At 48.0% G+C, this 11831-nt stretch overlaps 1 protein-coding gene across 1 annotated transcript; it reads left to right on the top strand.

Moving 5' to 3' along the window:
* Window positions 1-3891: 3891 nt before the first annotated feature.
* ZBTB7C (zinc finger and BTB domain containing 7C) lies at window positions 3892-10822 on the top strand. The gene is made up of 2 exons (XM_010085015.1): window positions 3892-5072; window positions 10186-10822. Exons 1-2 carry the CDS (start codon window positions 3892-3894, stop codon window positions 10820-10822), a joined length of 1818 nt encoding a protein of 605 aa, XP_010083317.1.
* The last annotated feature ends 1009 nt before the right edge of the window (window positions 10823-11831 follow it).

The following is an 11831-nucleotide window of genomic DNA, read 5'->3' as shown; positions in this document are numbered from 1 at the left end:
CATTTACTTTATTATTTTCTATACGTAATCTCTATAATCTATTGCGTATGCTATTTTTTTACTTATCACAATGCTAAACGAGCATTTCACCTCTCTTTCCAATATTTCAGTTTTATATTTTTGGTTTTCAGAGGCTGTATTATGCTGAAGGAGGCTTGAAGTTAAAAGAACATATCGAAAATATTATATAAAAACATACCCTACAAAAATAAAAAATAGAAGAGGGTTCTTTGAGCCCTGGATGAGCTTCGGGTCACCCCAGGAGCATGCTCAGCTCCCCCCCCAATCCCCCTTTTCTCCGAAATCCGCTGGCAGAGTGTGGGGGAAAGCTATCCTGCATCCCAACAGCATCCCTCAGGATCATTCTTTTATAAAAGGGGCTTTTCACACCAAAAAAGTAACAAATTAGTTTTAAGCATGCCCATCAATGCAACATTTCGAGACATCATCTGCTGAATACATTTATTTTTTGTGCCCTCCACCTTTTCCCAGCCTGGTTTATTTTACCACTGCTGTAATTTTAATTTTTTTTGGTAATTTAATTTTTTTTTGTAATTTAATTTTTTGTCATTTTAATTTCTTGGTTATTTTAATTTCTTTATTTTAATTTTTTTGCAATTTTAGTTTTTGGTAATTTTAATTTTTTTTTTGCAATTTGTATTTTTTTTCCCATTATAAAATGGGATATTTTTTTTAACTCCATATCGTCCGTTCAGCATTTTCACATATGTGTGCATACGCCGGTGCAATTTGTCACCATCAGATGCTATTTTTAAGCCTGATATCCTGGAGGATCCCACCCTTGGCTTGGGGAGGGGAAAGGGGGGGGGGACGCAGGAGGAGGCAGAGGAGGGAGGGGGGATGAAGGAAACCATCAGCCTCAGCACACTTCCAGCCTCTGGCCATCAACCTCCCTTGGGGGCACAAGAACCAGAAGGTCATTTCTCAGGCTCGCAGAGCTCCGGAGCTGTCAAACCACCCTAGGAGTTTTAAAAAATGCAAATATATGCAAATGAGTCACCTGGGCTGTTTCTCTTCCTCTTCTCCCCGCTCCTATTTAAATGACATGAATCACCTTCAATTTTAGCAGCATCTTATAAAGTTACCGGCTTGCTTAAGTGCTTCGGTTCGGTTAAGAGAACCGCATCTCAAGAGGAACAGGAGGGGAAAAGAATGGAAAAAGAGTCCATTTGCACCAGAAGGAGCTTGTACATCATTTTAGTTGATAACCCCATACCCCTGATCTGCTAATTCCATTTTTTTCTTGCTGCCGAGAGAATAATCTATAAACTGGGGAGGATGCAGTTCAGCATCTGGGAAAAACCTTGATAAAACCAAATTGTCGGGGTTGTCTAATCTTCTGCTTTTCTCATATTTTGCATTTAGGGTGATCTGGCAAGGAGAGATCAAAATAGATTCATAGGAAGAGACGTTCCTTCATGCAATGAGCTTGTTCTGATGCTAACGCTCCTTCCAAAAAAAAAAAAAAACCAAAAAAAAAACAACCAAAAGATAAATACAGCAATAGAAATTTTATTGTTCATGTTCATCTGTATTATTAAGGATACAAAGCCCTCAAAAAAAGAGGGCACTTGTCTCTTTGTCCCTAGATCAGGGGTTATTTATTATCATACCCTCCACTCAAAGAACACATTGGATTTACTTCCATTTATCAGCGATTTTCCAGGAAGATTTGATCCTGAGCCAGTCAGGCTAGTAGAGGAGCATTGCTCGTTAACATGGTTAAGCACAGCACACTGTAATGAATCAATTTGTTTCAGACAATGGACGTAATTAGCGTGGAGCTAATGGGCACGATGGGGGATGCGGTGCTGGAGCATCTTCTCTTGGCCAAAAACGTTCATGGCTGGAGATGAAGGCGGGGGGCTCAGAGGGGTCTAATTCCCAGTTCCCATGTCTGGGAATGGGGAGGTGGGTGGAGAGGGCTCCCCATGTGGGGGGCTGCCCTAGTTGGGCTTTGCTAGCTTGGGGACAGCTTGTCCCCCCTCCCACCGTTGCTCTCACTGGACTGGTGGTCCGTGACCCTTCTCTGGGACATGCTTCGTCTAAGTCGTGTCATCTTCCCAAGGTTTTTGCTCGCCAGCTCCCACACGGCGAGTGTTCAGCGGTGCTGATGAGGTGTAGGGGAGATATCTGCAAGGTCTCGGCTGGAGATTCACCCTGTGGAGGGAGGAGAAGGGAGAAAACTTTTCCCTTCGCATGGGAATGTTTGCTGCAGAGTTGGATTCCCCCTGATAGCTCCCAGCCTTCCTCCAAGGGTCATTGTCTTGTTGGTCAAGGTGAAGCAAGGATTTTCCTGGACAATCTCCATCAGACCAGGTTCTTCCCATCCCTGAGGGCTGGAGGCAGGTGGTAGAGTGGGAGCCAGCCCCTCACCATGGGGCAGACCAGGTCCCCACAGCTGGTGGGAAGGAGGTTTGGAGTCAGCATGGCTGAAAACTGAGCAGGGAGGGACACCCAGGATGTGGCGATGGATCCCAGTTGAGATGTGGAGGTGGCACTGGGTGGGACTGGAAACCTGTCGGAGATGGAGAGGGTGGGACTGGGAACCTGCCTGATGGTCTCCGCCTTGCAAAGGGGCTGGAGTGGGTCCCCATGTATACCCTGGCCTCTCTTGGAGATCAACTGCTGTGAACCATCTACCCGCAGCGAGGCCATCAGCCAGGGCTCGTAGAGGTGACATTGCTCAGTGTCCTGGGGGGTTCCAAAGGGTGAGTGTATCCAAAGTCGTTCTGGCTGTTTGATGTATTCTGTGTGTGATGGGATTTGTGTATTCATTGCTTGCCGGAGGAAGTTGCTCTCCTTTCCTGGGATTTCTCACGTGGAAGGGCTGCTGGAGCCATGTGAAAGAGGAAACATCTTACAGATTAAAAAAATAGCAAAAAGTTAGTTTTTTTCTTCTGGGCGTGGGCTTTTTGCTTCCGAATTTCTCTTTGAAGGTGGAGCTGTTCTGGCAGGGGAAGGTGTCTCCCAGATGTGCAGGGCATTGAATACCACACTAACAAGTCCAAACAGGATTGGGAACGGAGCAAACTCAGCTCACGGGTGAAGGTAGCAGCCAGCCATCTGCCTCTGTCCAGGCCCTTGCTCCTTGCTTGGGTTCCTGGTTGTCTTTGAGCGTTTAGGTACTACCATGACACCCAACTTCTCGCTTGCCTCCCTCAATCCCCGATCCCTTGGGAAGACATCCCTACGTGTGTCATCCACATGCTGAGATGACATGGGGTAGCTTCTAGGCATGAAGTAGCAGGAGGACACAGAACTGGAGACCTTCTGCCCCAGAAGGACCACTCTCCTGCTGCAGCAAACTGCCATGACCAGCAGTCCCTCCTATTTGGGATGTCCAGTTGTACCAGTTCCAAAAACATGGCATAGATGAGATGAGCATTCCTTGGTTCATCTTGTTTAAGTGGTGGAGGTGGTAGCACTTGGCCATGTGAAGCAATAGAGCATCACCATTGCCCCACATAGCTCCTGGCTGGGCAAATCCAACATGTGCCTGGAAAGATGTGGGGTCTGGGAGAAGGAACGTGATGGGGAGGGAATCGTGTGAGGTTCCTGGGGGAGGGATGTGAAAGAGAAGAGGGAGGTTGTGGTGGTTATGAAAAGGTGGGAACGGAGAAGAGAAGGATGGAGACAAAGAAGGAGACGAAGAGATGTGGAGGGAAGGAGAGGGTAAATGATAGAGGACCTGGAAGGAGTTGAAGGTGACATGGAGATGCACTGAGGCAGGAGGTGATTACAGAGGTCCAAGTGGGGTGGGGGAGAGGAGGACGCTGAGAGACGGCAGGGCTTCTTGGCGTTGCTGATGTGGAACCCTCTGCTAATTCCCTACTGTGTGTCCTTTGTCCTAGGGCACTAAATGAGAATATGGCCAATGGCATTGAAGATCTTATCGGGATCCCATTCCCGAACCACAGCAGTGAAGTTTTATGTGGTTTAAATGAGCAGCGGCATGATGGTCTCCTCTGCGATGTCATCCTCATTGTACAGGACCAGGAGTACCCGACCCATCGGTCCGTCCTTGCTGCTTGCAGCAAATACTTCAAAAAACTCTTCACTACTGGCACTTTAACAGACCAGCCCTATGTTTACGAGATTGACTTTGTCAAGCCTGAAGCACTTTCTGCCATCCTGGAGTTTGCCTACACCTCAACCCTCACCATCACCACCTCAAACGTCAAGCACATCCTCAGCGCGGCCAAGATGCTGGAGATCCAGTGCATCATCAACGTATGCCTTGAAATCATGGAGCCCGACAGAGAGGTGGAAGAGGAAGATGACAAAGAGGATGAAGATGATGATGAAGACAATAACAAAGATGAGGAGGAAGAGGAGGAAGAGGAAGAAGTGGAAGATTTCATCAATCAGGAGAATCTAACCGATGTCCAAGAAGTAAGCTGTCACCAAAGCCCTTCAAAATCTGATCTTACGGAAGAACCATATACAGAAGCACCTAAAGACTTTCCTGATCACTACCCAGCCAATAACTCCTCTGGACACTTGGGTGTGATACGAGACTTCTCCATCGAGTCGTTGCTAAGGGAAAACTTGTACCCGAAGGCAAACATCCCAGAAAGACGACCAGCTCTCTCTCCTTTCGCCCCTACTTTCTTCCCTCACCTATGGAATGGCGATTTTAGCTCCTTCCCCCAACTCGAGGAGCCCCAAGCAGACAATGGCCCCTTGGATTTGGTCATCAAAAAGAGGAAGATCAAGGAAGAGGAGGAGAAGGAAGACCTGCCTCCACCTCCTTTCCCGAATGACTTCTTCAAGGACGTGTTTACCAACGCCCCAGCAGCTCCCTTAGGACATATTAAGGCCGAGACTGACTATAGCGCTTATCTCAATTTCCTAAGCGCTACCCAGTTTGGAGGAGTTTTTCCCCCATGGCCACTGGAAGAAGAGAGGAAGATAAAGCCCAAAGTGTCCCAGCAATGTCCCATCTGTAACAAAGTCATCATGGGAGCCGGCAAGCTGCCCAGGCACATGAGGACCCACACGGGAGAGAAGCCGTATATGTGCAATATCTGTGAAGTCCGCTTTACCAGGTGTGCGGTGGTTATTTCCACCACGCGTGGTCGTGTGTGGGGTGGGGGAGATGGTTGGAGGGGCCACATCATGACGCCACAGCTGATTCCTAAGCTACACATCTCTTTCCCCCCCCCCAAAAAAAAAAGGAGCAAAGAAAGCAGGGCATGAGCTCCATGCTTTCAGGGGAAAAAGAAAAAAAAAAAAAAAAAAAAGGAGAAAGGGAGGGTGGAGGAAGAAAGTGAACCTACCAATTTTGGTGGGTTGTGGATCACATCCACAGCTCAGTGGATCCATGCACTCTTTGGACAAAAGCTTAAATAAGTAACAGGATATTTTCAACCCAACCATAGTTGGACCAGAGGAAGCTGGAAAATAGATGGTCAACCGGCCAAGAAGGCTTCATTTCTGATGTGTGGGAGATGCATTGAGTTGGGAGGGTCATTTTGCTGCGAGATAGAATTAGTTTGGGTTTGGACATTCAAGGCCAGGTTGGATGAGGCTTTGAGCAACCTGGGCTAGTGGGAGGTATCCCTGCCCATGGCAGGGGGTTGGAACTCGATGATCTTTAAGGTCCTTTCCAACCCAAACCATTCTGTGGTTCTATGATTCTATGATTCTGGCATCATTGTAGACCACAACCAAGCTGCACGTGTTTAGACATGACAGTGTCGGGACTTTCCGAGGCTGGAGTGGTCCTGATTATTATACATCAGTAGTGAGGTGGGTGTTGGTGTCTTCTCCCAAGTAATAAGTGATAGGACAAGAGCAAATGGCCTCAAGTTGCGCCAGGGGAGGTTTAGATTGGATATTAGGAAAAAGTTCTTCACCAAAAGGGTTGTCAAGCACTGGAACAGGCTGCTCAGGGAAGTGGTGGAGTCACCATCCCTGGGGGTATTTAAAGGACGTGTAGATGTAGCACTTAGGGACATGGTTTAGTGGTGGACCTGGCAGTGTTAGGTCAATGGTTGGACTCGATGATCTTAAAGGTCTTTTCCAACCTAAATGATTCCATGATTCTATGATTTATCACCCTGAATGTTGGCCACCCAAGAGCCTGGAACCTCGACTCCCTCCATGGTCAGTGGGAAGAGATCAGCACCCTCCAAGAGGTAGATGGAGAAAGGGGATGAACAAAATTGTCATCCCACAAAAACAATCTTTGGGGCTTAGATTAGGGCACAGAACTTTTAGGTATCTCAAGTTCAGTGACACCAGCCCTGACATGGGCGGCTCTGAGGCAGGCGTGACCGGCCAGATCCACCCCTGGAACCAGTATTCTTTTCCACAGCTTTTGCACTTCTCTGCACCCCAGACAAGCCCTTGATGATAATAAATCATTGCAGGCTACACAAATCTAACGCTCCAGCTTGCAACCCTTCTCTGAAAAGACAGGCAAATGGAATCGGTGAGCAAAGACAAATAGATTCCTGGACCTGCTCTTGCTGGGCATAATTAATATCTAATGAGTACAATCTTTACCATAATAATAAAGCTTTTTGACAAGAGCATGGTATTTCAGCTCCTGGCTGAAATAGAGAGCGAGCCCTATTCAGCTGGGGCGAGCAAACCGGAGGAAAATAATCTATTAAGCCGAGCTCTTGACAATGGCAGGACACCTGGGGTGCTCCTGCATTCAACCCGGCTTATCTTCTCCCATCCCTGTGATAATATCTGAGTGGAAGTTACGCAGGTGATGGGTATTTGACCTGCAAATAAATTTCCCGTGCTCCGCTCCATTAATGCAGCCAACACCGTATTAGAATGCGGGGAGCATCGTGCCTCGGGCAGGTGTACACGACGTGCGCTGGCTTCACCCTGGTATTTGCAGGGGGAAAGGCCATTCCCTGCTGCTAATTCCTGCCTGCGGGAATTTGGATCTGGCTCCTGCTGGTGCTGCATCCCCAGGTTAGCGCTGGGATGTCACTTCTGGGGAAGTGGGTTTTGCTGGGAGTAGTGGGATGGGTTCAGCCCAGGGAGCGTGGCTGCGTCTCGGGATGAAGGGACCACACAGCCAGCCCCGTCCTGTGGACCCCATCACTCTCCTGGGTGTGATTCCGACAAAGAAATAATTTGGCTTGACCTGTCCCTGACACCTTCCCTGTAATGGGAAAAATCGAGCTGAACCTTTCCAGAGGTCTCCCAAAGTCCTTTACAAACAAGAACAGCATCGTTGGCTTGGTTTGGGGAAACTGAGGCACGGCGAGATGATAGTGATTCACACTCACTGTGAAGGTTAGTAGGAGGGTTCAGGTGGGAATTCGGATATCTTGAGCCCTCATCCAGCCAGGTTAAATCAGCATCTTGGAATGATCACAAAGAAAAGTGGGACTAACCCAACAGTGCCATCTCCCATCCTCATTCACGAAAACAAAGCCATTTGTTTGGTCACCCTGTGCAGAGATGGAGAATTTCTTCCTTCCTCCACCCTGAGTGTAGTGGGAATTTCAGAACATTGGTTGATTTTCAGATGTATTGGAAGTATTTTGTATTTTGGGGCTTTTTTAGCCATTTTTTCAACATTAAAGTCAGAGCTCTCCTTCAGGGCGAAGTGTATTTAACCAAAGTGGAGTGATTGAGACATAGAAAGAGATTTCTCTTGGGATTTCCTGAACGCTTGCATTAACATCTTGTGCTCTCGGGGGGAAATTTACTAGGGGAAATCGAAAAAACCCATATTCCTGGCTGATGTTCCCCCAACCTCCCCATCGCATCCCTTCCTCTTCGCATCAGTGGGATCCCACATCCCACAGCAGGGACCGCACGTGCGCCCAGATCTGCCGCTCCCCACCCCCAGGGACATCTGATGGCAGCAAGCAGGACTTAATTTAATAGCTCATTAATTTTTTTTTTCCTTAAACAAAGGCTGTTCAGCTTCTAGTCTGCTAAAATGTTGGAGGAAACTGCAAATATTTCTTTTTTTTCCACCAAGACAACCCCAGAGTGCTCAAGGAGAAACTGTTCCAGCCAGAAAGGTTAACATTATTTGTTCCTATTATTTGTGTTGTGACAGCTCGCAGAGCCCTAATCGCTCTCCTAATGCAATTGCATTAAGGTTATTCACACACTCAGCGCTCGGTTCTCCTTCGGAGCCCAGCTCCCATCTCACAAAACCTGGTTTTCCCATGCCCCATCCTCCCCTGGGTCCTCCTTGGCAACCGGAGCATCTCATCCCCCCTTCTATAACCTCTGAGCTTCTCCAGGTAGAGCCATCAAACCTCTCTTCCATCCCACAGAGATGCTGCCGGAGAATTTCTCTCCATCTGCTGCCGGAGATGGGTAATAACCTGAAAAAAAAATATTTCCCTGTATTTACATTATCCAGTCCTGGCACACCGCGTGTTTATTAGGAAAAGCGATCCTGCTAGGTTAAACATGACATCTATAAGTTTAAATTATATTAAAGGTGGGGCTGGGAGCTCTGCTTTTTATTAATATTTCCCAACACTTCACAGTACGAGCCCCTACGTCCCTCTGACGATGACTTCACCACGTGTTATCCCTTTGGGATTAATTTTTCCACGCTGAGAAGTGATTGGGAGGAAAATGCTTAAAATCTTGGGATAACAGCATCTTTGAAAATTTCAGCATGGGAAGTTGGGATTTGGCCCTGGGCTTGGCATGGGGACTGAGAGATTATTTTTTTCCTGTCTCCCTAAAAGTCTCAGTACAGGCAGGGAGCATCGCCACTGCAGACATGGGACCAGTTTCCCATTAGCATCATCTGGAGAAGAGGTGATTCCTGTTAGGGACACTTCTCAGCATCTTTCATGCCCAGGAAGCAGTTTGCAGGGATGTCATGACCGACACCAGCACGGATGGCACCCAAAACTATTTCAGGATGTGCACAGGCAGAGTGGCAGAAACTAGTGCAAAGGCAGCAGGATGCAAGTTTTGAGGACTTGACCTGCCACCATAAATTGATTTTTTGGGTTTTTTTTTCATTTTATTTGCATTATATATATTTTATATGTAATAATGACATGTCTCCATATATTCTGCATATTCTCAGCCACATTACTAACGTCTTGGAGGGATCATACTGAAAGCATTTTGTAAAACTATATGAATTCTCCCACTTCGCTGTTTAATCACTTGAACTCTCATGCAACCAAGGCAGCGTGCTTGGCTCAGTTCAGCTACAATCAGCTTCATTTTCTAGAATCATAGAATGGTTCGAGTTGGAGTCATATGCCTTAGCTGTGATTTTTGCAGGCTGCAGAAGGAAAAACTGATTTATTGTGAAAAAAAAAAAAAAAAAAAAAAGTGATTGGACTGCCAGCCTGGGAAAATATTCTTGCTTTTAACGTTCCCATTTAAAACAAACAAACAAAAAAATAACCCCAACTTGTATTTGTAAATAAGTGCCGTTGGGATGGGTATGATGCTGTATTTGAAAAACCTTCTCCGAAACGTGTATGAGGTTGGATGTGTGCTGGTCTCAGAGAACGTGGCAGGGAAGGACAGTGGGTGCTGCACCTCTGCCTGCCTCACCCTCTGCCAGGCTCCTGTTTCAAACCAAAGCTCCTGAGACACCCAGTGGTCAGTGCAAGGATAAAAGGAAAGGAAAAATCAGCTTCGAGAGGGATCATTTAAGCAGTATTGCCCCACATTGCCAGGCTCTCAAAACTCAACTAATTTCCTTATTTGTAGGCAAGAATATAGATGTACTTGTTTGGATATTCCCGTATGGTTTTGGGGTTTATTCCAGAGGGGTTTTTTGTAGAATCATTGAACGGTTTGGGTTGGAAGGGACCTTCAAGGTTATCCGAGTTCCAACCCCCCTGCCATGGGCAGGGACACCTCCCACTAGCCCAGGTTGCTCAAAGCCTCATCCAGCCTGACCTTGAACCCCTCCAGGGATAGGGCATCCACAATGCCTCCAGTTTAGGCTGTTTTGAACTGGGATCGGGTGCAAAATCCTAACGTGGAGGGTTGGGTGTGTGTGATATTTAACTGCTGTCACTTCAAGAAGGAGGAGGTGGGTGCAAACACCAGCCTGCAAGAGCATCCAAACATTGGGAGAAGCTCCAGGATGATCTCTCCACCTTCCCATCACCTTTCCCTCTCCTGATCCAAGGAGCATTTCCAACCCCATCCCTTCTAGCTCACCAAATTATTTTTCTTTTGCAGGCAGGACAAGCTCAAAATCCACATGCGGAAGCACACAGGGGAGCGACCGTACCTCTGCATCCATTGCAACGCCAAATTCGTGCACAACTACGACCTGAAGAACCACATGCGCATCCATACGGGCATCCGACCTTACCAGTGTGAGTTCTGCTACAAGAGCTTCACCCGTTCCGACCACCTCCATCGTCACATCAAACGCCAGAGCTGCCGGATCTCCCGGCCCCGGCGAGGACGCAAGCCGGCAGCATGGAGGGCGGCTGGTTTGCTCTTTGCTCCTGGTGGCCCACCGGTAGAGAAGAGCTTCATGATGCCACCAACATTGGAGGAGATGAACGGCCACCTTGGCGGCGCGGCCATGTGCCTTCCTGGCCCCAGCCCCAAGCACTTTTTGAGCGGGGCCAAGACCGCCTTCAGCCTTCAAGAGTTGGAAAGTCAGTTTGAAGAAACCCAAATGAAGCTCTTCAGGCGAGCCCAACTGGACATGGAGAGGAACGCAGGCATCTTCGCCTTCGCCCTGGGCCATAACGACAACCTCGCTGCCCAACCCTTCTTCCCTCTCCCTGATCCTTGGAGCACAGGCTTCAGCGGCTTGGCGGGGCTTGGCCACATGGCTCCCGTCTCGGAAGCGGGCAACTAAACCCATGCCCGGTCCCACCATGGGTCCACTCCCTTCCCAACAGGGCAGCTGCCTCCCTTGGGGTCACCGTTGGCCCTTTGACATCGTCTGGCTCCCAAGAAGCTCTTCGTCCCCTTGCCACCACGGGGCTTGGGGCATAGGGTCATCGCTGAAGCAAGTGGGTGGGTGGGTGCTGCGCCCCATGACCACTGGCACTTTAGACTCTTTGATGCACTTGGCTTTGGGGCCATGGGACACTCACTGTCACCTCCAACCGCCCACCACTCATGGCTCCAGGCCAGGTCTGCTGCTCTCTTCAATGCTCCCAAAAATGTCACCTGCCTTAGTCCAGGGCATGGCCATCACCATGAGATGGCTCTTCTGGGGGAGGTGTTCCCCATTTTCCACCCGTGGGACCTGCTGGACACCAACAAGCCGTCCAGATTTGGGTTTGATATGTTACATTCCTTGGCCTTTTTGGTCAAAACGACTTTTTTTTTTTTTTATTAATTCTCAAGCTTGGTAACAAAATTTATTCTACAAGAGATAAAGGGGATGATCAAGCAGCCACTTTGGGAGGAGGAGGATCATGGCTGTCGCCTTTCTTTTTGGTGTATCAGATTTGCAGGGCTGGTGAAAGCAGGATGAGTTGGGACCCTGAAAAATTTTTAAAAAAAAAAAAAATCATGAAGAAAGCTGGGTGGAAAAGGTGGTTTTTAGTTTTTTTGGTTCTTTGGCCATTTCTAGATTTCAGAAGGAGAACCAAAGACGTGTTTTGAGTATTTTCACTTCATTTGCTTGAAAAGGTGAAGAAAAATTTTTGGATGGATCAGAAATCCTTCCCAGGATCCTAGCCCAGAGAAGCTGTGGATTCCCCATCCCTGGAGGGGTTCAAGGCCAGGCTGGATGAGGCTTTGGGCAACCTGGGCTAGTGGGAGGTGTCCCTGCCCATGGCAGGGGGGTTGGAACTCGATGGTCTTGAAGGTCCCTTCCAACCCAAACCATTCTGTGATTCTATGAAATGTTTCAA

The sequence above is a fragment of the Pterocles gutturalis genome, unplaced genomic scaffold (genome assembly GCF_000699245.1).
Source record: "Pterocles gutturalis isolate BGI_N339 unplaced genomic scaffold, ASM69924v1 scaffold25445, whole genome shotgun sequence".
NCBI classification, from domain to species: Eukaryota; Metazoa; Chordata; class Aves; order Pterocliformes; family Pteroclidae; genus Pterocles; species Pterocles gutturalis.
Note: the sequence above shows the minus strand (reverse complement) of the source record. Positions and strands in the feature narration are given on the sequence as shown.

Bases quoted from the DNA above. Each gene is read 5' to 3' on its own strand.
- ZBTB7C (XM_010085015.1), top strand. From the start codon at position 3,892: ATGGCCAATGGCATTGAAGATCTTATCGGGATCCCATTCCCGAACCAC. The intron at 5,073-10,185 runs GTGTGCGGTGGT...TTTCTTTTGCAG, and splicing joins TGTGAAGTCCGCTTTACCAG to GCAGGACAAGCTCAAAATCC.